This window comes from Stigmatopora argus, chromosome 11, assembly GCF_051989625.1.
Source record: "Stigmatopora argus isolate UIUO_Sarg chromosome 11, RoL_Sarg_1.0, whole genome shotgun sequence".
Lineage (NCBI taxonomy): Eukaryota > Metazoa > Chordata > Actinopteri > Syngnathiformes > Syngnathidae > Stigmatopora > Stigmatopora argus.
Window position 1 is genome coordinate 5,432,942 of NC_135397.1, and position 23,768 is coordinate 5,456,709.

The 23,768-nt window shown below is 41.8% G+C and overlaps 3 protein-coding genes across 4 annotated transcripts; 2 read left to right on the forward strand and 1 right to left on the reverse strand.

Annotated features, from left to right (window-relative positions):
• The first annotated feature begins 159 nt into the window (after positions 1–159).
• inpp5f (inositol polyphosphate-5-phosphatase F) lies at positions 160–11,695 on the forward strand. Of its 2 annotated transcripts, none has more exons than XM_077613068.1 (20): positions 160–612; positions 1,747–1,827; positions 2,280–2,416; positions 3,101–3,229; positions 3,379–3,564; positions 3,639–3,695; positions 4,402–4,600; positions 4,879–5,058; positions 5,345–5,412; positions 5,552–5,676; positions 5,751–5,828; positions 6,036–6,156; positions 6,314–6,442; positions 6,550–6,667; positions 6,739–6,937; positions 7,008–7,079; positions 7,159–7,232; positions 7,426–7,554; positions 7,719–7,806; positions 8,001–11,695. In XM_077613068.1, the coding sequence occupies exons 1-20, from the start codon at positions 516–518 to the stop codon at positions 9,139–9,141; spliced, it is 3,408 nt and encodes a 1,135-aa protein (XP_077469194.1). In that variant the 5' UTR covers positions 160–515; the 3' UTR covers positions 9,142–11,695. The 2 variants fall into 2 exon arrangements, with proteins under 2 accessions (XP_077469194.1, XP_077469195.1); XM_077613069.1 differs by having other exon boundaries at positions 3,397–3,564.
• mcmbp (minichromosome maintenance complex binding protein) lies at positions 11,376–17,133 on the reverse strand. Its single transcript, XM_077613070.1, has 15 exons — positions 16,993–17,133; positions 16,762–16,902; positions 16,651–16,692; positions 16,489–16,578; positions 16,276–16,414; positions 15,705–15,823; positions 15,130–15,218; positions 14,892–15,058; positions 14,304–14,427; positions 14,107–14,227; positions 13,281–13,446; positions 13,060–13,193; positions 12,367–12,534; positions 12,176–12,264; positions 11,376–12,069 (listed from the first exon to the last, which is right to left on the reverse strand). The coding sequence occupies exons 2-15, from the start codon at positions 16,891–16,893 to the stop codon at positions 11,943–11,945; spliced, it is 1,707 nt and encodes a 568-aa protein (XP_077469196.1). The 5' UTR covers positions 16,894–16,902; positions 16,993–17,133; the 3' UTR covers positions 11,376–11,942.
• Positions 17,134–17,859: 726 nt separating this feature from the next.
• Positions 17,860–23,445, forward strand: sec23ip (SEC23 interacting protein). The gene is made up of 18 exons (XM_077613181.1): positions 17,860–18,277; positions 18,627–19,135; positions 19,211–19,418; positions 19,496–19,689; positions 20,065–20,154; positions 20,292–20,412; positions 20,495–20,584; positions 20,677–20,818; positions 20,883–21,091; positions 21,162–21,250; positions 21,356–21,508; positions 21,589–21,684; positions 21,847–21,987; positions 22,065–22,220; positions 22,297–22,399; positions 22,475–22,657; positions 22,726–22,894; positions 23,107–23,445. The coding sequence occupies exons 1-18, from the start codon at positions 18,145–18,147 to the stop codon at positions 23,186–23,188; spliced, it is 2,868 nt and encodes a 955-aa protein (XP_077469307.1). The 5' UTR covers positions 17,860–18,144; the 3' UTR covers positions 23,189–23,445.
• The last annotated feature ends 323 nt before the right edge of the window (positions 23,446–23,768 follow it).

Consider the following 23,768-nt stretch of genomic DNA (forward strand, 5'->3'; position numbering starts at 1 on the left):
GCCATTGAGACGGTAATAATTAACCCTTTTATTTCTCATCACTAAGAAATATTTGCAAATGGCACAAAATATAGGTAGAATCAGACACGGATAGAACGTATTAGAGCAGAAAGAACTTTGCACTCCCAGTAAAAAAAACAGAACAGGTGACTTGCCTCACACGCTACCTGCTTTCCCATGTTGACGACAGGTCACGTGTCTTTGTTTGGAGCAGGAAGCTGCTACCTCTTGGATGGCTTCCGCAGCGGCTTCCAGAGGCATGCCACCATTCACTATTGCCTTCTTTTTCATCCAAGGGAGACCAGTCGCCAATATGCATAAGAGTGGAGCAAAACCATCGGACAACAATCCAGCTGCTGCTAGCGTGTAGCTTTAACACAGCAGCCGGCTTGGCTCGAGCTAAACGGGGCTAGCAATTCGCTGTCTGGCTAACTACTGACTGTCATCCTTCCAGAGTTGACAGTTTGTACATCCACAAGCCTCGCGGCGTATTTTATCGAACGCATAAGGACAAAATGGAGCTGTTCCAAGCCAAAGATGACTATATTCTACAGAATGGGGATCGGGCTCTTTGGTGTAGCCGTAAAGACGGGAGCATGACAGTCAAGCCTGGTATGTAACATTCCTACTCGGTCTTTTCCTTGAACGAGCACTCCTCGTTTTCTTGTTTAATCAAACTCTTATTTATTCACCGAAGACACAATCGTCACAATAATATGCTACTTTTGTTGAAATAACGCTCGGTGCTTTGGTTAACTTTATTAACAACTCGCCTTTGATCAAAGAGGTGTTGTAATTCATTTTTTTTATGTACTCAAAGACAGGTTGGTGAATTATCATGAGGTATTAAGATGGATGATGTCGGCTAAAACTAGACTTTCGAGTTCCTAATTACACTTTGTAGCTTTAGCAGCTACTTTGACTAAATGGTTGTTTTTTGGGGAACATTAAACCAATATGTTCATTTGTGTAACATGGTAGTATGAAAGCATAGAGGATTTTTGAGGGGTGAAAATGAAAGATCTAATGTATGGCTTTCCAGACTGGATGCTGATACTTGAGGTTCTGGTTGTGTAGCCATCCTGAACAGGTTTACAGTTGCAACACTGTTTCATAATTTAATTGGAAGAAGAGTTTCTTTCCTTCTATCCACTCCTATTTGCACAGGAAAGTATTTCTTAAAAAATAAAAATTGAGTATAGTTGGGCTTGTTTTTTTTCCGTCAACTAAGTTAACGTGTCTTTAGTCGTATTAGTCATGTTAGAAGATTTTCAAACCAAAATGAAATTGCTTCCTTTACCACACCCCTCACATGTTTACAATTTTAATCCTGTATGATGATGAATCCATCACAGTTTTTTCTTTGACTCACTCTAACCACAGCATGGCATGTGATGTCATGCCTGGCCTGGTGTAATCCAATATGTCTGTATTATGAAAGAATGTTTCTTCTTTGTTATGAGTGTCGTGCTATGTCACTCTCTGACATTTTCTGCATATGAAATGCTATCTTGCTAGTCGCAATGAATAAGATTACCTTTGTAAATTGTTGTTCCTTGGCATTCACCCACACTTGCAGACACCTCCATCGCTCTCTCTTAACACTTTTGCTGCTATTGACGGCGATATATGTCCAATTTTTTTCTATACAAACTTGGAATTCACAGCAAAATAACCATAAACAGTCCTACGCTTTCCTTGTTATAGGCTTAAAAACACATGATTGAATTAATAATTTTCTTTCAGCAACGGACCTGCTCCTTGCTTGGAACCCAGTTTGTCTGGGCCTGGTGGAAGGTATCATCGGAAAGATACGGCTTCACACAGGTAAAACTTTTTCTTTAAAAAAAGAAAATATCTGAAGCTTTCTGAGACTGCAAATCTACTATTTTTATGATCTGTTTCACTTTCACAAGGAAAGGTGTGAAAATTAGTGCAAATGTACTTCTAAATGCACGTAGTGATGAAGGGGAGTGATGTCATAATTCAATTGATGTTTTTTTTTCTCCATGCTTTTGCTCTGGGAAACAGAAAGCACGAGTTATATTCTCCCAACACAAAAGTAATTGTATTATTCTCACTGGCATGGGAATAACGTGCTGTTGTCATGCTGTTTAATTCAATATCTATTCACCAGATGTCTTATACTGCTGTACTGTAATTAATTAATAGCTGCTTCGAGGCGAGTTCTTCACACGTTTTTAGAATGTGAGGAATTCCGCCCCCGTGATGCCGTCCCCCTACGTACCCACCTTCCCTTTCTCTCCTTCTCTTGCCAGATCTTCCTCTCGGCCTTGTATTAATTCGCCAGAAAGCCCTCGTTGGCCATTTGCCAGGCAATCACAAGGTCTATAAGATCATCAAGATTGCCGTCATTCCTCTGTCTGATGAAGAGCCACAGGAGCTGGAACTGGAGGTGTGCATCCTAAATCCGTAACAAGACACGAGTGTATGCTTAACCGTATTGAGGGTTGCCTAAAATATCATTATGAATTCAGCATGCGAGTCAAAATGGCTCCTTGAGCTACTGCTATATTTTTGTAGCTTTTTGAGAAAGCCCCACATCAAGACTGAAAAGATTGCATATAATCTCAAAGAAAAAAACATGACTAAATTTCAGTCTTGCAGGGGAGCTTCATGGATGGTGAGGCACAATATTTTCAAGTGAGTAAAATTGGCAGTAAAAGATTGTTCCTGAATAGAGTTCTTAGACTCCACCCTGTTGTACATTGTGCTGCAGAGTAATTAGATTAGATTAGATAACTTCATTCATCCCGTATTTGGGAAATTTCACTGTCACAGTAGCAAGAGGGTGAGAATACAGACACAGCAAAAGACATTTTAGATGTAAATAAATAGGTAATAAATAAGTTATCATATAAATAAATAAATACATATATACATAGATAATTAATTAATGGATTAAATAATATATATGTATAATAAATAATGAGCCCAACCCCCTCCCTGCACTGTGTAAAGAATTTCCGTTGCTCCGTGTAGCTTTAGGGTGTTTACCAATTTTATTTTATGAGATGGGAGAGTGGATGACAATTTGCACATGGCGTGGACACTAAACTGACAAGCTCCTCCTTTTCAGCTCTGCAAAAAGCATCATTTTGGAATTGACAAATCGGATAAACTTGTTCAGTCTCCTGACGAGTCCAAGTTTTTAATGAAAACCTTAAGCCACATCAAATCCAATGTGGCTGTGCCCATTAAGAAAAAGGTAGGTTCTGTTCATTTTCTCACCCCCTTGATTCTTATTCTTCTTTACCAATTCAACACTTTTTCTGCATACCCACCTGCTGACCTGCCTACGTACCTGCCTGCCTACCCATCTACCTAACTTTCCCCACCTACCCTTGCCCAATGTAGTATTCCCCTGCCTTCCAGGTAAAGGAAAACAAAGAAAAGGAACGTCTGGAGAAGCGACTGCTTGACGAACTTTACAAAATATTCATGGATTCGGACTCCTTCTATTACAGTCCCACCTATGACCTGACAAACACTGTGCAGCGCCAAGGACACTTGGATAAATCCAATGTACCGCTTTGGAAACAGGTGTGGATGGAACGAAACGAAACATGAGAATGTATCAAAGGATGACCAAAACTGTTTTTTTTTTTTTGTCAAAGGTGGATGACCGCTTTTTCTGGAACAAACACATGATTCAAGATCTTATTGACCTACAGGTAATCCCTCCCCCAGATCCATTTTCTTGTCGTGTATCTCAAGACTGGAACAAAATGACTGTCCCCATATTTTGTAGTCATGAGCAACCACTTAGTCATAGCATGATATGAATCAGAATTCCTTCACAGCCAATGGCCAAGAAGCACAACTAAGTAGAAAGTGGAAACAAAAAACAACAAGTCTGACGTCAGAGCTCCCTCTCCCATGTGGAGTTACCAGGAGTCACACCCATTGTATTGTTTCATTCTATTTCCCAAGTCGCCGTGTTCAGTAAAAAAAAATACTGGTGAACAAATGCATAGCAACAGTGTACAGTCATCCGGCAGGGTGTACCTGTGACTCACTGATATTATTTTTGGAGAGCACAGTCACAATTTGTGATAAGATGAATTGCTGCAAGCCTGTCAAAGCAAATACCGTTCAAAGGGTTTGTGCTTATTATTTTTTCTTAAACTTTTTGTCTGCTTACATTGTGCAAATGACCCGTCATGTTGGAAATGTACTTTATAGTACTATAACCTAAAACAATGATGTCCAATAAGAGTCAAAAAGAGCTTATCAGTTTGCTGTGGAACAAACTAATCCAACCTCACTTAATTTGCTTGCAAATTATTTTTTATTCCAGTCTGTATTTTGATGTATACATGTAAATGATAAAGATATTGGTCTTTAAAAAACTCTTTTTTTGTTTGTTTGCTATGTCAGACAGATGAGGTGGACTTTTGGGTGATACCAATCATTCAAGGCTTTGTCCAAGTTGAGGAACTTGTCGTGAATTACAACGAGACGTCCGATGAGGATCGGAGCAGTCCCGAGACTCCGCCACAAGAGTTGACCTGCGTTGATGACATCCACCCCCGCTTCACCGTTGCACTCATTTCCAGACGTAGCCGGCATCGTGCAGGTACCCCTAAACTGTATTGCTGAGAGAGAGAAAAAACACCACTAGACCACTATACTATGTCAGGTTTATCCCCCTTCTGTCCGAAATGAAAACAATTGCTAATTACCAAAAAGTAATGTACTCTAATTGAATAAATTTGGCGGCAATAAGATCAACCGTCAAAAGATGTCAGGAAAGAAATAACTTGATGAGTTTACATAGTGTAGAAAATGCCGTATTCCTACACTTGGTTGTGAAACATTCTTTTAATAGTCTTCATCCATTGGCTTTGCCCAAAGGGATGCGGTACAAGCGCAGAGGAGTGGATACAGATGGCCATGTGGCTAACTATGTGGAGACAGAGCAGTTGATCCACGTGCACAGCCACACTCTGTCCTTTGTGCAGACTCGTGGCTCCGTGCCTGTCTTCTGGAGCCAGGCAGGATACCGCTACAATCCCCGGCCACGCTTGGAGAAAGGTCAGTGGAACATCATCATCTTGCGTGCGTTCAGGCCATGGAAATCATTTCAAGGCATAATGGCAGTTCTCATATTTGTGGTTATTTTTAATGACATTTAATTCAGTCTAGATATGCTCATTTACCTACTTTTCATACTAAGTTGCAGCATGAAATAAAGAAAATATCCTTCATTTGAGTCAACAATCTTGGTAAAATTGATGACACAATGTAACACAAACTATTTCCAGTAACTAAATTAACCCTTCATAGGACACCATAACATTGAGTGTTTCTGGTCTTTTAGAAGAGAAGGAGACCATGTCCTACTTTGCTGCCCACTTTGAAGAGCAGCTTAAACTCTACAAAAAAGAGGTAGGGGGGCACTTTTCATTTTCAAATGACATTACCAAATTTACTCTGTGCTACTTAATATGTGATCTAACAGAGTATTTAGATTGATTAATCATGCATATTGTTGTCATTTATGCCACCCACTTTTGATTAACTCCAGGTAATCATCAATTTGGTTGACCAAAGTGGAAGAGAGAAGTTGATTGGGGATGCATATCTAAAGCAAGTGCTTCTTTTCAACAACCCAAATCTCACCTATGTGTCATTTGACTTCCACGAGCACTGGTAAGTTTATATATATGTGCAGCTTTATTTCATTTAATTAATAACACAGTTCATTTTTCCCTTTCATATTTTAGTCGAGGGATGAAATTTGAAAATGTGCAAATACTGACAGATGCCATCTTTGAAATCATCACTGACATGAAATGGGCCTGGTGAGTGCCACTTGATTTTTTATTTTTATATTAGTTTTTAGAAATCAAACATTACCATTTATATTGAAAACACAAAATGGCTTGGACATCGATCCCCCTCAATGGCAGCGAAATAGTTGATATTGTATTTTTTGACATTGCAGAAAATACAAATGATCATAGAATTACTATCTGGTTTAAAATAACCATAATGTTGCATCCTGATAGGGTGGACCAAGCTGGAGTCATTTGCAAACAAGAGGGAATCTTTCGGGTCAACTGCATGGATTGTTTGGACAGGACCAACGTAGTCCAGGCTGCAATTGCTCGTGTGGTTATGGAACAACAGGTAAATTCTCAACAAGGGTGTTCTATCACCCCAAATCTATTTAGCAGTTCTTACAATGAAGCTCTTAATGTGACAGCCTGCCTGGTCTTTTAGCAACAGTTCCTTGAGAAAACTTGCAATAAAACATCCAATAAATTCTGTTATTCATTTCTCTCAGCTCAAGAAATTAGGTGTGATGCCTCCAGAGCAGCCCCTGCCTCTCAAATGTTACAGGATTTATCAGATCATGTGGGCCAACAATGGTGACACCATCAGCAGACAGTATGCTGGCACAGCAGCACTTAAGGTATTACTTGGACACTAATACTTACCCCCATCCCATTGAGTGCAGGGTAAATTGATGCTTGATTACTATTCTAGGATGCGCTAAATATATCCTTGTTTTGTGTTTAGGGAGATTTTACCAGGACGGGTGAGAGGAAACTAGCTGGTGTGATGAAGGACGGCGTGAACTCAGCCAATCGCTACTATCTCAACCGCTTCAGAGATGCTTATAGACAAGCAGTAATTGGTATCAAAAGAAAAACATCTTCTGAAATATAGGAAAGAATTGATTACAGCGTGCTTTCTATTTCTTTGCAGACCTCATGATGGGTCATCCAGTGACTGAAGACCTTTACTCAATTTTCAGTAAAGAGAAAGAGCATGAAGAGAAAGAGCAGGAGAGCCAAAGAGGAGCCCAGGAGCAAGTCAGCCTTCTATTGCAGACGTATATGCAGCTTCTCCTGCCCGACGATGAAAGATTTCATGGCGGTTGGGCTCTCATCAACTGTGACATGAGGTTTGTGGTGCATCTCATTCACGTTGAAACTTTCAGACAAAAAACTCACCGTATGTCATCTTCTTTTCAGCCTTATCGATGCCACGAATAAAGATGTCGATGTGCTTCTGCTTCTGTCCGACAAGGCCTACTACATAGCTTAGTAAGTCCAACTCCATTTTGCAACCCTTTTAAGTGGAATCTGTTCCTATGAATCATCCTCGCTTTGCGTTGATCCACAGTTATGATGAAGAGGCGGACAAAGTCAACCAATACCAGCGCCTCAATTTAGATGGTTTGGAAAAAATTGAAATTGGTAAGCATTCTGTTTCAGTCAAAGGAGAAGTGACCTGTTCTGCATGCACTGAGTCATTCAACACTTCCTAAAAGTGTGTTTCACACATTCTTCAAAGACCTGTAGCAATGCTTTTGTAGAATATGATTCATTCAAGGGAAATGAAAACTATACCTCAAAAATGGAAGTTGTCAGTGTGGGTGTTCTTTTGCAGGTCCTGAACCGACACTTTTTGGCAAGCCAAAGTTCTGCTGTATGCGCCTGCATTACAGGAGTGAAGAGTCAAGCGGATACTTTCACACGCTGCGAGCAGCCACTCGAAATCCTGAGGATGACGGAAAAGGTTGCATAAACACCTATTGATATATCTGCGGCTCAATTAAAATAGCATTTATAACATTTTCGGACCATTTATTTATTGTTGTTTTTAAACAATCTGCTGTGCTTATAACACTGTGATTGCATCTCTGGGGATTGATTAAAGGATTTTCCTATTTGATGTTTTAGACACGCTGCAATGCATTGCTGAGATGCTCCGCATTACAAAAGAGGCCAGGGGGCTGGACCTTCTGGTGGTTGAGAAGAAGCTAGAGAGGTCAGTATATAAGCACTGAATGATCTGCCTAACTAGTCAGTTTGGACGTGGATACGGTCGATACATATGGCACAGTTCATCGCCAAGAGTCAAAATCTAAAATCGTTTCCCATCTATGATTACCCAGTCTGACTGCATGGTCCAAGTAAAATTCTAAAATCAACTGTCCCTTCCTTTGTGATTCTCTACTTTAGGCGACAGAGCAGACCTCATGAAGATATAATGGGGATCCAGAACAAAACTGGTGAGCAGGCACAGGGAAGCTCTGGTCTGGCTCAAGGCAAGAGTTTCCTTCTCAACAAGTTCTCCTCTCTAAATCAGAAAGTAAAACAGACCAAAACGAGCGTGAACATCAGCACCTTCAAACCCCTCGGAAAGCTTGGAAACTTTTCTAAGCCCGAAGTCAAGGTCAATTTTCTGAAGCCAACTATGCACGTTAACCTGTGGAAGTCGGATGGCAGCTTGGACACATCAGATGGCAATGCCGGTGGTGCAGGCACCTTAAAAGATATCAATGATGGGAATTTTGATATTTCCGATGACTCTGACTCCTATAATTCTGATCCGGAGCACCTGTGCTTTGAGAACGTGGACTACGTGCTGCCCAGCTGCGGTATCGTAGCATCCAACCCAAGACTGGGCAGTCGCTCGCAGTCCGTGGGCAGCGCTGAGCTAACCCTTCCCTCTGTTATCCGAGTAAGTGACTGCGATGGTCAGCAGGAGAGCCCTTCTCAGGTCTGCGAAGAAAACTCCCCTGGGACCGCCTCTGTGGCCGAAGAAGCTATTCTGATTGACTTTGACACTCCCATCGACGCCTACTGCCACCAGTTTGTCCAGGATGCAGAGACCAAACCGGTAGAAGTGTTCGGAGAACGACCGCCCGCAAGAAAGCCTGTTGTGCCCGATCTGAATAAAAGCCCAGCGGAGCCAAAGCAGCCAAGCACAAATCCAGAGCAGGAGCAGGAGGAGACCAACCTCCCCAGGCCATCCCAGCTCGACGTCCAGACTACCTCCACTTCCAACCTCCTCAACATCCATAGGCCCAACTCTGCCGTTTCGGGTGGCTCTCAGAGGAGTTTGGGCTCACAGATGGGGGGCAGCCTCGGCCCCTCGCCCGCCGACAGTAACGGCAGCCGGGTGGTTTCCCCGTTTGCCAAGATCAAGAGCTCCATGGTCCAGGTGGCCAGCCTGACTCAGGCGGGGCTCACTCAGGGCCTCAACTTTGCGGTGGCGAAGGTGCAAAAGAGCCCAGATCCAGATACGGTCAACGAGGCTCAGGAGAATGAGTTGAAGGCAATGTTTACACAGTGCCAGACCAGGATCATTCAGATCTAGTGCTTTTGGAGGACGTCTTCAGTAGCAAAGGCTTCAAGTAAGCCTTCACTCCTTGCCCAACACGTGCCCTCCGTTACACCCTTTGGTCCATGTAGCCAGTGTTGTATAGACCTGAGAACGTGGTCCTGAATGTTTGTTTACATGCACCCAAGAACAAGCCGCTTTTCTTTTTGAAAGGAACATTTTGCAATCTCCCAATTCAGGTCTTGGTCACTCTTATCCATTGCCTCAACTGTCATCACTATATTTCCTTGGGATAGCTTGTGTAAATTCGGTATTTAAACTTATTAACAGCGGTAGACATTAAATCCATGTTATGTGCATGCCTGGCATTGAACGATCATGTGCCATTGGTAGCCATAGACATCCAATTTAGTTGGACTGTCCAAATGGTTTGAACGTCTCTCACCGTGAATGGCAGCCAATGAATGAGTCATTTGTAATTTGGGATCCTCACATTTGATTGGCTAAATTGGTAAACTGTCTGCCACCACACATAGATACAGTTGCTGGTCCAGAAATCAGCATCTGGTAGATTTCTTTACAGGGTTAACATCGATTTTAAGGCTCAGACCTTATCAAATTTGAAGGGTTGGCAGCTTTTAGTGCATGTAAACAGACAGCTATTGATTTTAATTGACCGCTACCATAATGATGTTACAGAAAAATAGCATTGTGGGAGTTATTAGGGCTGGTAATGTTAGCAGTAAAGTTGAGAACATTGTATTATTTGGCAAAAGGGAGGTTGGTAGTACTATCTGGGTGGAAAAATGTGTTAAAACATGTTCATTTGTTCTCTTCAACACATTTTACACGCAAAATGGCGACGCTAACAACTTAATGGCCCAAAAATTATGCTCCCCGCCTTCAAACTAACACCCTGACCCCAGCGACAATGCAGTTCCGTGACCCTCATTATGCTAATAGTTACAATGCTTGCATGACAGGTTGGTGATAATGGCCGACTTTGACCGGGCAGATAATTAATAGCTGCATGATGAAAGACCAACACTGGACTAATAAAACTGTACTACTTACTACATGGTCTGTGCAGGCCACTTATTGGTTTTTGTGATAGATCATTATACCCTTTAGTCACAGCTATCTTTGTGTCTGACCAAATAACTTAAGTGGATCCAAAATGATGTTTTTGGTGTAAACTATTAACCTTTGTAGAACAGCCTGAAACTAACAAGACTACAAATTGTTCGTACCCGTAGTTAGGTTGTGTAATTTCAATGGCGTCAAGTGTTGCTATAATGTGGTACAAACTGACTACACAAAACTTTAGTAAGAGTATCATGATTCACACCATGTTTACTTAGGATTTATTTGTATGAATGGCAGGATGGCAGCTAAATGGAGATAAGAGAATGCATACATACTATATATAATATAAATATATATTTTAAAATGGTGTATCATGAAAAAGAAGGGTGTCTTTTCATAATGGTTCACATTGTAAAATGTTGTACAGTTGACCAAGACAGCTGAAGTAGCACATTGACATTATATACGTATATGCAAATGCACCAATCGGATGATAAAGAAACACACACACACACTCCCAACATTGAAAGCTTACTTGCCTTAGTGGATATTTCAAGTGGGACTGAAAATCAGGTATTCATGGTAAAATCTACATTTTCCATCCATTCTTACATGTTAACATCTGTGTATACTGTACTGTGAAAAAGACAATGTTCAGGTTAACTCATGTTGGGAGGTCTTATCAGATGACACGTTGTCCTTATTTTTTGAGGCACATTACTTACTGTAAGAACTGTTTTTTCTTCAAATTGGAAAAATGCCATAACTGATTTCAGAACTTTCAAGAAAACTGCCTATATTTTTCATCATGGCGATTTGAGAAGAGGAAGAATTTGAGTCTTGACAGACACATTTATTTTCAATACTGCATACTGTGGTACCCTGGTCTGCTTTGACATGGAATAGTCAGAATAATTGGACCCATGTTTCATATTTACATGTCAGACCTGCTGTTTTCTTCTATCCAGTTTGCTGACAGTGTGCAGTTTGCTTTGTGCGCTTGCTACGATATTTAGAGTGGAGCTGCCAAAAGCATAAGATATTGCTGGGATTTACTTTTAATGCAGAAGTTATATTTAAATGATGCGTTGGGATCATAACACTGGAGCAAGTATAAAGGGATGCTAATCCATAACGTTACAAATAGACTACAATGCTTGCTATTTTTTTAATGCAAGAGTTCTTGTAAGTCTGTGTGGTGATGGTTTTCTTTTATTTTGATACAAGTTCTTTAGCACCCATCTTTTCATTTTCTGCCTTCCCGTAATCACGACACCACACAACATAATATAAAGTGGTCTTAAAACATTTGTTCAGCACCATGTTTTCCGGTTGTGGTTACGTCCCCTTTATAAGAAATCTTCCAATGTTGACATTGTATTGTATATTAAAGTCTCCTATTTATTCTCATCCTATTTGGGTGTCACTTGATAGCAAAGTGTATTGTTCACTTGTAAAATATTCCACTGGAATAATAAAAAATAAATAAAAAAGTATGATTGAATGTGTTGGGTGAGGTCTGTTGTGAAATAAGATCATTGGAATGCCTGGATATTTTATTTTATTCACTTGGGAGGAAAAAAAAAAAGCCATTTCACTTTCTAAAACTATTTACATTCTGAACATTTTTTAACACTGGGAACTGGAGGCATGTGGAAACAGCTACTAAAAGGCCATTTCAAGAAATAAGAGCCCTTTTAAGTACAAAAAAATGCCTGATTTTTCATCATCCACATAGCTAACAAGCTTAATTAAGGCTCTTTTCCATTAATGTTCTTGTGCTGCTCCATTCTATAACTACGCTGAATCTCCAAATGTTTGGCCCTCTGCCATGTATCTCTGGACAGAGACGTGTGTCCCAGGCTCAGAGACAGCAACCTGACAACAGAGACATGGAATAAACAGTGTGAGTTGTGATTATTAGTTTAAAAAACCCCATTAAAAACACCAACTTATATCATCAAAACAAAGCCCAAACACCCACCTTGCCACAACAAGCATTCGATGCAAGTCCTCGGCACTTATACTCTGGGGATCGTCCTTCCTCATCTCTACGAAATCATCTTCGACTGACTGAGGATAGCAGGGAAAGAAGCAATTAAAACGCGGGTGTAATCGCCAACTATTCATCTTGACTCCCAGCCACGGTTCCCCCGGACGAGAACAAGGCCTCACCTTGCTCACTTGGTCCGTGATACTGTAGTCCAACTGGCGGGCCACACTCAAATAAAGTCGGAACTTATTGAACTGTGAGGAGTTGTGCGTGTACACGGGGATGCTGCTGAGATATTCTTCCGTGCGATCTGAAGCCACCTGAGGCTGCAGGTGAATTTGACAATCTGACTGCAGGGTCAAAAAAAAAGAAATATGATAAACATTGGACACATGGTGGAATGCAGATGTATCTTTGCTCGCACGCCACTACAGAGCATAGTTTGACCCCCCTAGCCGGACCAAGACAAACACAACTGGACCTCTGGCCAACCCTGGAGGTTGTTTACAGCGTGCTGCCCTTCTCTGCAGACTGACGCCTCTTTCTGGACGGTTCCGATGGCACACAGCTGCTGCTATGGCAACATATCAGCCCAGCACACAGGAATAGCACACAGCACATTCCTCGCACCGTTGACAACAGCACGAGATGCGGTCTAAAGCCCCCCTCTGGAGGGGGTTTCTACGTCTAGCCAATGGCAGCCGAGACAAGCGTGACGCCGGTTGGAAACAACCTCCGGCGTCGGACATGAGACCGTCTCAGGAGAGGCTGACAGAAACTTAACACCTTCCTCCCGCCCGAGCCTGCGCGGGGAGAGGCTCGGTCGCGGCGTGGGCGTAGCGTCAAATCGGCGAGGCGCGGCTGCGCGTCCTTACCGGCAGCAGCGAGCGGCCCTCCGATGCCACCAGCACGTTAATATTGCAGGGGAATTCCATCTGGTGGTAGTTAAAGTCATAATCGACCTTCTGCCATGTGATCACGTTCCCCAAAGCGGTGACGTTGCGCACACCTAAAGCGGCACACACGTAAAGGGAGGCCGCGTTTAGGGTCACGTCGTGGTTTTTGGTCATGGTTTTAAGCCGGGTGCAAGTTTCACCTGTCGTGTCCAGCTGTCCTTGCTCCAATTGGGTTTCATCAATGAAGAGGGAAGTGTTTTTAGCCAGCTGCAAGGCTCCGCTAACCAGACGATTGGCGCAGTAGTCCTTCTTTGGCACCAGGCGCGTCTGATTCATGTTGCCGAGGCTCATGCCCAGATAAAATGACTAAGGGGGGTGAGCAGAGGACGTTTGCAAAAAAATTAAATAAATAAATCTATCCTTTAGGTTTTCAGAAATGATTTTCTAAGTGATGCGCAGTATTTCAACTACCAGGTCTGTATTTTTCTCTCAAAAATGTGAATGTAAAGTTTTTGTTTTTTTAACTAGGTATACAATGTCTTGTGTGTCTGTTTTGCTACTGCAACCAAGGAAATTTCCCGAATACGGGATGAAATAAAGTTCTAATCTAATATAAAATGTTGATTATTTGATGACTGATTGGCCTATTTAAGGCAAATTTGTAAGGAAGGTGTTATGGTGAGAAGAGAAACGAGTGTTAGAAGGTCAGAAATAAGGCGATGCTTTGAATGTGGTGACTTAGGCAAAAGTCAGAGTGCTCCTCAAGATGAGATTTTTTTGATTAAAACAAATGTGGACACCTGTAGCTCATGCTGTCATTTCATGTGTTTTATATGTGAATGAATAGTTTCATGGGTGTGTCTTAAAATCAGGTGTGTCTTATAGTCAGTAAATAACATTGACATATTTTGTATTTCTTTTTCATCATCACAGGTGCCATTTTAACCGTGACGGTAAAAATAATAGCGATGAATAAATGCACAGTGGCAAGGTACCAGAATAATATAAAGGCTGGCTTTTACTCACAGATGGAACAAGTTGTTGGATGACCTTGTAAAGGCATTCAGTGTATGAGGAGGAGATGGGAGGACATCCACTCAGGTTTAGGGTGAACTTTCCCAGCGGTAGCACATCTCGTCTGGCATACCTACAAAAAACACAAAGCCCTGAATGAAATCTGCTTCTCCTTCAGCCAGCGAATCGTGGAGACATAAAACACGTACACGGTGGAAACGAGATGCAGGATGAGGTACTCGGCGGCCAGGGAATCTCCCAAAAGCACGGGAGTTAGATATGTAAGGAATTCTTCTCGAACGGATGCCATCTCCGCCAAAGTTGCAGACACAACTAGAACATGGAAAGAGTAGACAGAGGTAAAGAAAAGAATGATGTCCAAAAGCAGAAAAAAATTTACAGTAAAAAAATAGCTCTCTGTAAGCGAGCGGTCTAGATTCGGCCTGACTGAGGTCACAATTTAAACAGCACCACCCTCAAGAGGTTGAAAAGTGTAGTGTAATTTTCCTCATTGTGACCAAAACATGTCATAGAATCTATGATACGTTTTTAGGGTCTGGTCATTAACATCTATGACATAGATGTTAATGACCAGACCCTAAAAACGTATAATCGAAAAATTTCGAACTTTGGAGTCTTAACTTTTCATATTTTTAAATCAAATTTGTAACTAGAGTAAGGTTAAGAATGCGTGGGAAAAAAAAAGTGGAGCGTTGGATATTCTGGCATATTCAATAGACGTTGAATTTGAAAGGGAAAAAACTCTCATTTAAGATCACCATAAGGACTTTGCTCACATGCGTGGTTGTCTTGTAAAGTGGTACGGGGCAGCAGTGGGTTGTTCTGTTCCACTGGTTTGGCGTAGAGCATGTGAAGACGAGGAACAAGCGAGGCGGGCGGGTTGTGCACTCTCTTCTCCTTTGCCGACATGTCCGAGTCCAAATCATCCAACAAGGATGCTTCCCTATGTGGATGCACGGTATGACATTCAGATCCCCGCTTTAAGAGGTTTAACTACTCGGAGTAGTCTCTTACTTGTCTTCTGCTACAGCAGGACTCACTGAGAGAATGCCGTAGACCTCTAAAGTGTCATTTAGCTTGAAGCTCTCCAAGTCTTCATAGACCTGTAAAATCCACAAATTGTGTAACAGTCATTTTGTTTCTAAGGCATCAACTTTTGGCGATGTAAAGTCTGCAAGCTCATTTTTTTGGGAGCGTAATATTAAGAGATTTAAGTCATATTTGGAGAAAAGTCAGAAAATGATGCGATTAAAAACATGACATTACTTATTTTTGCATCACTCGAAACGGAAGTTTTTCAGGGTCCGCAGACATTAACTTTTGGTGAGATTAGCTAAATCAGTGTGAAAAATCTGATTTTGGAATCATTTTTGGAGGATTATGTGATTCCTGCAGATAAGACTTTGATGAGAATGACTATTGCTAATAATAGGCAACATACTTTTAAATGAAAAGATTTGAAGATGGTGAGATTTTTTTCAATGCAAAAAGTACTGCAGCTCAAAAAAGGTTGGGAAACACTTCCTTAGGCTAATACTCAAACATTTCAATCTGAGGAAAATTTAAAATTAAGAGATGGATAAATGTACCTTGATTAAGCACGAGGGACCTTTTTCATCTGGTAGAGGGAAGTTCAAGAGGTCAAGATGCGAGGCCCCCGGAATTGGGTTCGAAGCGCCTTCCGTACCACACTGTTCAATCTGAAGCCCTGCAGATCGAGTTGTGAAAAGTGTCAATAGTGATTTAAATGTTAAGAGCCACACGATAAAACAACTATTTTGATAACATGCTATAAAAGCAAAAATAAATCCACAGTTTTACAGATAGCGGACTAACATTACTCAAGTGCGATTGGCATAAATGGGGGAGGTAGTAAACACGAGGGATGTAAAATAAGATACAAAGATAAATATGCAATTTATTTTAATACTTTCCATTAAATCGGAATATACTAAATTGTGTTTGAATGTTAAGGTAATATGAAATGGCATATATTGTAATATTATTAATATTTTTTTGCAGTATTGTCCAAATTGTGGCAGAAATTGAGCCGTGGGTCGAAATCAAAAAGCTGAAAAAATTTGGGGGCTTCATAAAAATGCTTCGGAAATATTTTTTTTATTTATTGCTTATGAGTGATGGACTGCACTGTTGTCATACCTGCATGCGGTTCTCTCTGCTTCTGCGGTTGAGCGTCCATTCCATCCATGTCATCGTCTTCATAGCTTCGCTTCTGTCGGTTTGCTACGTACGAGGTGGAAGGTAGAAGAACTCTTGCTTGATTTTGGTCAGCATAACCGTATGGCAGAGTTAAGGGAAACCGGGCAGGAGTTGTTTGATAAGCTTTCCCGTCACGGGACGTGATGAGGATATAGTTTTCACCCAAGAGTTTTCTCCAGGAACAGGTACACAGTAGAACGTTTGTCTTTCGGACGCCACGTTGTTTTTGGAGTTCAAATCCACCTTAAGAAGAACATTTCAGTTATGGATCGGAATATTCGTAGCTCACGGCGGATGTATCCGTGGTGGACTTACCCCACATTCGGCCACATCTTTGTACTTTCCACATCGTAACACCTGAGATGGCAAAATAAAGACTGCAATTAAAAATGTGATTTTCACTGGAAATGACAAATGAGGACTCACTTTAGCTGCTGATGAGGGATCAATTGTTTCATACACTCCCATGTAAAACTCAGGATCAAACATGTCCTGAATTAAACAGCGAAATTTGACCAGGCTGTCCGGTTTTAGGTAGTGCAGTGGGACGTCATTCATGGATGGCACCTTTGACAATATCAATCCAATACATATTTTTTAGGAAGAAGTTTGCATTGACATACACAAGTTTGCTATCATCAACAATTTCTGTGTTACCCAAGTATGAGCATCTGTGTCTTGTATGTGATCTTTAAAAAATTGGATCACTTTCTTCTCCCAGCCGAAATTTGGGTTGTTCTGAGATGCAGCTGAAATATATAAACAAAGCAGTCCATAGTGGTGAAAAATGTATCATCAGAAATGACGGCCACTTATAATGGCTACACTTACGCGTTGAACTTTGATTGAAAAGTAAAGTTAAACCCGAGGATCTTACCAAACATCTTCTCCACCACAGCCAGTGGGTTGTTAATCCACTCGTGCGTTGCCATTGAAAAACTCGGTATATCGTACTTCAGTTAAGTCGATCAATTGAAATGAGCGAGCACGATAGTTGCGTTCACTTGTAATAGGAAGGTAGAAGAAGAAGTCAGCGCGGGAAACAAACGTCATTGGACCAAAGTGGGAGGGCGTTTGTTTTAAATTTCCAGATCTACCGGAGATACATGATACATAAAGGTTGTCATTTTGGTCTTATTTTAAATTATTTTTACAGTTTTTCAGTAGGAAAGCAGTTTCCCCATACCCAGAGAAATTTATGCTAAGCGTTACTATGGAGATAAAAACAAGTACATAGACTAAAATTATCTCTCTATGAAGACAACCTCCTACAAACAGAGGGCAGTGCAAAAAAGACTGAGCTTTCAAAGTAATGTTCAATGTAGTAGATCTGCACTGCATGTGTTTGACATGTGCAGACACTGAACTTGTGATAGGCCATTTAAATCTGTCAAATCCGTGATAGGCTATGAATTGGAGCGTCTGAAATTAGTGCAGTTCTGTAACACCGTATTGTGCAGGATAACGTGTTATATAAATTTATATGAATAAACTATACGAAAATCTACGTCACTCGTTGGACGTATGCACGCTTCAAATTTACTAAACTAGTAATGTGAATGTGATGTGTATAACCACTTTTAGGGGAGATCAGAGCCATCAACCTACAAAAGTACATTACACGTATGCGAAAAGACAAGTGACTACTAGTTATATTTATTTTCACAGGGATACCATATTTATTTTTTAAAAATATGATCTGAAAAGCTCGACGCGTCATACGAAGTATTCTTTCCTCCCAGCAGACCTGAACTCATCATGCCTACTCCTGCCTTCTCCGGTAGTGGCTACGTGTAAATGTAGAGTAAAATGGCAGATAGAAAGAACAATAATGTTCCAAATCCCGGCGAAAATTTGTTATTCGGCGGGGCTGCCGAGTTTAACTTCAATTTGCCATTTTTGCCCGTAAGTCAAGCCTCTGTACCAGCGGTGCTGTCGGGAGGTAAGAAGCAATGCCGATAGCCGAAACCTTAGCATATACAAGCTAACGAGTTAGCATACTTCCTGTTGAGATGTCAGCTGTTATTTATTCCACAAGTCAGATATACAGTCATTAAAAGGATTTATGTTGCGAGGAGGTGTTAACCTTAATTTAAAACAGCCTTCATTTTAAACTGACATAGATTTACAAACAAAACAATTCTAGTCTTTCATACTGAGAGATTCTGTGACAGATATTCCAATGTTAAAATAAACGGACTGTCACCGATGAGGAATTTTTTATTTGTGTTTGAACTGTCACGCTTGGATAAAGCAATGTTTTAAAATGTCCTCTCTAATATCTGTCTCAGAGGATTCTTCTGAAGTTGGTGAGGAAGATAGCTTTTTGGGTCAGACTTCTGGAACCGTGCAGGCTCCCTCAACCTTCAGCTACTTCTCCAATCCAGTAACCAGCAGTGACCCATTCGCTTCTATTGGCCAACTCCCATGCGCTCCTCCATCATCTTCCGCAGCGGCCATGTGCGCTATCACGGCGTCTGCTCCGAGCAGCGTCAATACGACCCCCCCGCTGCCCCCGAGCTCACAATTGAACGCTATCCCCCCTGTTTTCGGCAATACCGTGCATCAAAGCCCAATGGGTCGCCACACTCCTCCCCCTAGTACAATGACACAACCGCCTCCCCAGGTGCAATCGCAGAGTCACAATCCGTATAGACACACCGCCACCAGCAGCAAAGTCAGTCCTTACATACCGGCACCCGAGGTCTTGCCGCCAAGCCACGTGGCCCACACGCACAATCCTTACTCTGTCCCCTCAGGTTCACAGTCTTTCCCAGGGTCTGCTTCTACATTTCCAAAGGTAAATCTTACGAGTGAGTGACCTGCATCACGTGGCTAAAAATGTTATTCAAGCAGTGTGTTCTCCTCCCTACAGCCTCCTCCCACACAAATGCAGTCCCCCCCACCCCCAGCCCACCCCGCTGGCGCAGTCGTGCCCGCTGGTCCTATGATGCAGTACAACTACAGCGTCTATGAACCTATTCAACCACATTGGTTTTACTGCAAGCTGGTAGAGTCCAAAAGTGTGTGGCTTCCTTTCAGCATCATCGATTCCCTCCTACTCGAGGACACGTATAACTCTGGTACTTGAATATTTCTTTCCCTGGGTGTCACTTCATGGTCACAATAATTTCTAATGCTTTCTGTTTTGATATTGTAGTTCAGCCAGACCCAGAAAATGTGATCGTACGTACAGACGGAGGTCGGTATGATGTGCACCTCTATGACCGCATGCGCTCCCCTGTTTACTGGGAAGAAGAGGAGTCGGAAGTTCGCCGCTGCTCCTGGTTTTACAAGGGGGATGCGGATAGTCGCTTTGTTCCGTACTCCGAAGAATTCAGCGACAAGCTAGAGGTTTGCCCCCCAACTTGATTTGACTAGAAGCCAAAGTAATTAAAATTAGGTGACTCTTGAAGTCGTAACTGAAGATTTCTTACATAAATCAGTACAATACAACTCAGTTAGTCTTGCACCGATACCATGTATTTTGAAAATATTTTTTTTCTTTTAATACTACATTTCTGCATACACAGTTGACTGTAAAGTAATTGCTATCAAGGCTTGGTCAAGCACAGCTTATCTCATTGGCTCCCATTGACAGGACTAGACGTCCGATTGATCCAAAATTGGAGTCTTTATTCCCTTTGTTTCCCAGTGCTGTGAAATTTCAGCTAGAGTGCACTCATTTATGTTCGGAACCCTGCATCATTCATATGTTTATGTCCACAGACAGAATATAAGAAAGCTGTATCTACCAACCAGTGGCACCGTAGACTTGAGTTCCCATCAGGAGAAACCATTGTCATGCACAATCCAAAGGTAAATTTGTTACCAGATCTTAGAAGCTGATGCATTAATATTGACACTTAAATATACAAACTGTACTACATTTACACTGGTCTGAACCTTGGAAAATGTGTCAACCCTAACATTAAGTTGAAATGTTTCTGTTTTAGGTGATTGTGCAGTTTCAACCCTCTTCCTTACCTGAAGAGTGGGGTCCGAATCAGGATGCACAGGCCAGGCCCAGGGTTGTGAAGAGAGGGATTGATGATGACCATGATCAAGTCCCGGATGGTAGACAAGTTCAGCTTTGCACTGTAAAATTCATAATTAAATTTAAAAGGTAACACAACTTGTATTCTCTGAACCTTTTCAGGCGAGCTTCCCAAGGTAGACCACCTTGTATTTATGGTGCATGGAATTGGTCCCGTGTGTGACCTGAGGTTTCGGAGTATGGTCGAGTGCGGTGAGTTGATTTGAATTCCAGCATTTCCAACAGCAAAACTGTAAAGGGAATGTAGTTAATGTACTAATCAATACAAAACCTTGTACTTTCAGTGGATGACTTTCGCAGTGTGTCCTTGAAACTGCTGCAGAGTCACTTTAAAATACCCTTGGACGATCACGCCATCAGTCGAGTGGAGTTCCTGCCCGTTCATTGGCACACGGCTCTGCACGGAGATGCAACAGGGGTGGACAGGTTAGCGGAGCTCGCATGTTTGCAATTTCATTCCACAACTTGGATGTCTTTTTTTTCTTGGCAGGAGAATAAAGAAGATCACTTTGCCCAGCACTGGACGACTACGACACTTTACAAATGAAACCTTGTTAGACGTGCTGTTCTACAATAGTCCTACCTACTGTCAAACCATCATGGACACCGTTGCCTTGGAGATTAACCGACTTTATGCTCTTTTCATGAAGAGAAACCCTGATTACAAAGGGACAATGTCTGTTGCTGGCCACAGTTTAGGTAATGCACTACACATTTTAAATAAGTGGCACTTATGGTGAGTAACCAGTCTTTTTTTTTGTCATTGCAGGGTCTCTTATACTCTTTGATCTGCTTTCAAATCAAAAGACTGACTCGACCCCTACTGTGCCGCCCACCGCTAACGGAGAGGCCAAACAGGTTAGAAGTTGAATTGTATAGATTATAGTGACATAGCTATCATTCTATTGAGAGCAGCAAACACTGAAGCAAAGTTATTGTTATGGTTTGACTACGAAAATAAAGGTTGCAGCCGCTGACTCGCAGGCGGTCAGCCCTCCGACCGCGGAGGAAGAGCCCAAAGAAGAATTGGAAGACCTTTCTGCCGTGCTAGAACATCTTGGTCTGTCCGAGTATAAGACGACTTTTGACCAGGAGAAAATTGACATTGAATCTTTTGTGAGTCAAAAAGGTTTACATAAATATGAGCTCACGTCTTACTGATTTGACTTGACTGGATCCTTGTGCTCATCTTTTAGCTCATGTGTACCATCGAGGATTTGAAGGAGATGGGTATCCCACTTGGCCCCCGCAAAAAAATTGCCAAATTTGTCAAAGATAGAGTGACTAGACAGGCAAGTTTTTCAGGGACTTTGTGGCGGCCCTTTTCCATCTTTGGAAGGCGCACAGCAAATTAGTATTCCCTTCGTTCCAGAAGTGAACATCAACAGCAAAAATATGTACCTATGCTACTTCTGTTTAGACCAGATCGTTTTTCCCTGCTCTCCCCTACTTAGGCGGCCGCCGAAGAGAAGAAAGCCGAGGCCCAGGCGGTCTGTCAAGTTGTCGAGCCCGCACGAGCCGCCGAGAAGAATCTGCCAGCGGGCGTCTCCTCCATCCACGTCCATTACAACTACTTTGAAGTCGGCACTGGACAGGTACGTGTATAGCCTTATCGCTTACACCTCATTCTCCTCTTTGACGCTCCTTTGTTGAAACTTGAATGGACATACAGGTGTCGGTGGTCTACCACAACCTAGACTTCAATCCGTTGAATTTTTTTGCCCTGGGTTCTCCGATCGGCATGTTCTTGACCGTACGAGGCCTGGAGAAGATTGAAGAGACGTATCAGCTGCCAACGTGCAAAGGATTCTTCAATATTTACCATCCGGTGAGCCTAGATGAAAAAAATTGGGGTCTGGCGATGAACTCGTGGTTTAGCGTCTTAGTCTCTCGCCTGGTTTCAGTTGGACCCGGTGGCGTACAGAATTGAGCCCATGATTATACCAGACCTGGAATTGAAGCCAGTTCTCGTACCTCATCACAAAGGAAGGAAGAGGCTCCATCTTGGTGAGAAATGAAGAGTAAATAGTAAGATTGTGTAGCCGTGACGAGGCCATATTGAATTTTCTTTTGTCATTCCAGAGCTGAAGGAGAGTCTCTCTAGGATGGGCTCGGACCTAAAGCACGGTTTCATCAGCTCGTTGAGGAGCGCGTGGCAGACGCTCAACGACTTTGCTCGCGCCCACACCTCGTCGGCTCAACTTCAGGCAGAGTTGGCCATGGTGGCCAATCAGATTGAAGAGCAGGAGAAAAGAGCGCAAGACTGTGCGTCAGCTTTCCTCTTCCTACCAATCGGATCTTCTCTTTTGCTCATTTTTATTATCGTCTTTTAGTTTCAGATCAAAAAGGTCCGGAGATCCCCGAACCCCAAAAAGAAGAGGAGCCCTCGGTTCGCATCGGGATGCTGAACGAAGGGAATCGGATCGATTTCGTCCTGCAGGAGAAACCCATCGAGAGTTTTAACGAGTACCTGTTTGCCCTTCAGAGTCATGTCTGCTACTGGTAATACCATTTTTTCTTTTTTTCCTCTTTCTTTCTAGGGCGCTAGATAATGAACGAATGCTCGTTAGCCCCTCTCAGTCAAAATGAATTGGACGTCTAGCGTTTTTAATGATCAAAAATAGTCATTTATAAAGTGCTAAAACACCTAGAAACATAAATCTTTGCAAATGTGATCCTCCCAGCAATAACGACTATTAAATTTATGTTGCTAGGCAATCTGAAGACACCGTTCTGCTCATCCTCAAGGAAATCTACAAAAGCATGGGAGTCCAACCAGAAAACATGGCACATTAGGATCACAAAAAGTATTTTTTATCTTCCATCCTCGTGATTCACTGTACGCCGTTGTATAATAGAACCATATGAATTGTCGTAAATTAAAATGAAACACTCTTGTAGTTTAAAAGACTTGACAAGTTTATTGTAACATAGTATAAATTATAGCACTGGCCAAGAAAAGGAAGGTATAATTAGATTAAAAAAGGATAGGAATGAAGTAGCAGCAGTTATTCAATGGGCAAATTGACCAATAAATCATTTCCTTGCAAATAGTCTTTGCGTTCACTTGTTTTTTCCCCCCCTTTGAACGTATACATATATATGTATTACTAAATCATTTCAGTAACAATAACACACATCAATGTGAGAGTAATTTTCAGTTTCTGACCTACTGGAAGAAAAGTGAAGGTGGTTTGAGCTCCAAATCAATTCACATGAAGACAATATTGTAATATTATTTACAAGAGTACCATTTCAACATAGTCCAGCCCTGGAAATAATAATAAATGGCGCTAAAGTCGCCACATTTCGGAGAATTAAAAAAAAAAATGTATACCCTCTGACCCAATATTAGTTCTTCATGCTCACATTAGAT

Coding starts and splice junctions, on each gene's coding strand:
- mcmbp (XM_077613070.1), bottom strand. CDS start 16,893: ATGAATGACGTCCCACTGCACTACCTAAAACCGGACAGCCTGGTCAAA. Junction 16,579..16,650: donor AAGATGTGGCCGAATGTGGG/GTAAGTCCACCA, acceptor GTTCTTCTTAAG/GTGGATTTGAACTCCAAAAA. Junction 13,447..14,106: donor TCCAACAACTTGTTCCATCT/GTGAGTAAAAGC, acceptor CACCCCCCTTAG/TCATTTTATCTGGGCATGAG.
- sec23ip (XM_077613181.1), top strand. CDS start 18,145: ATGGCAGATAGAAAGAACAATAATGTTCCAAATCCCGGCGAAAATTTG. Junction 19,419..19,495: donor CGAGGACACGTATAACTCTG/GTACTTGAATAT, acceptor TTGATATTGTAG/TTCAGCCAGACCCAGAAAAT. Junction 20,413..20,494: donor CCATGATCAAGTCCCGGATG/GTAGACAAGTTC, acceptor GAACCTTTTCAG/GCGAGCTTCCCAAGGTAGAC.
- inpp5f (XM_077613068.1), top strand. CDS start 516: ATGGAGCTGTTCCAAGCCAAAGATGACTATATTCTACAGAATGGGGAT. Junction 1,828..2,279: donor AAAGATACGGCTTCACACAG/GTAAAACTTTTT, acceptor TTCTCTTGCCAG/ATCTTCCTCTCGGCCTTGTA. Junction 6,938..7,007: donor CTCATCAACTGTGACATGAG/GTTTGTGGTGCA, acceptor TCTTCTTTTCAG/CCTTATCGATGCCACGAATA.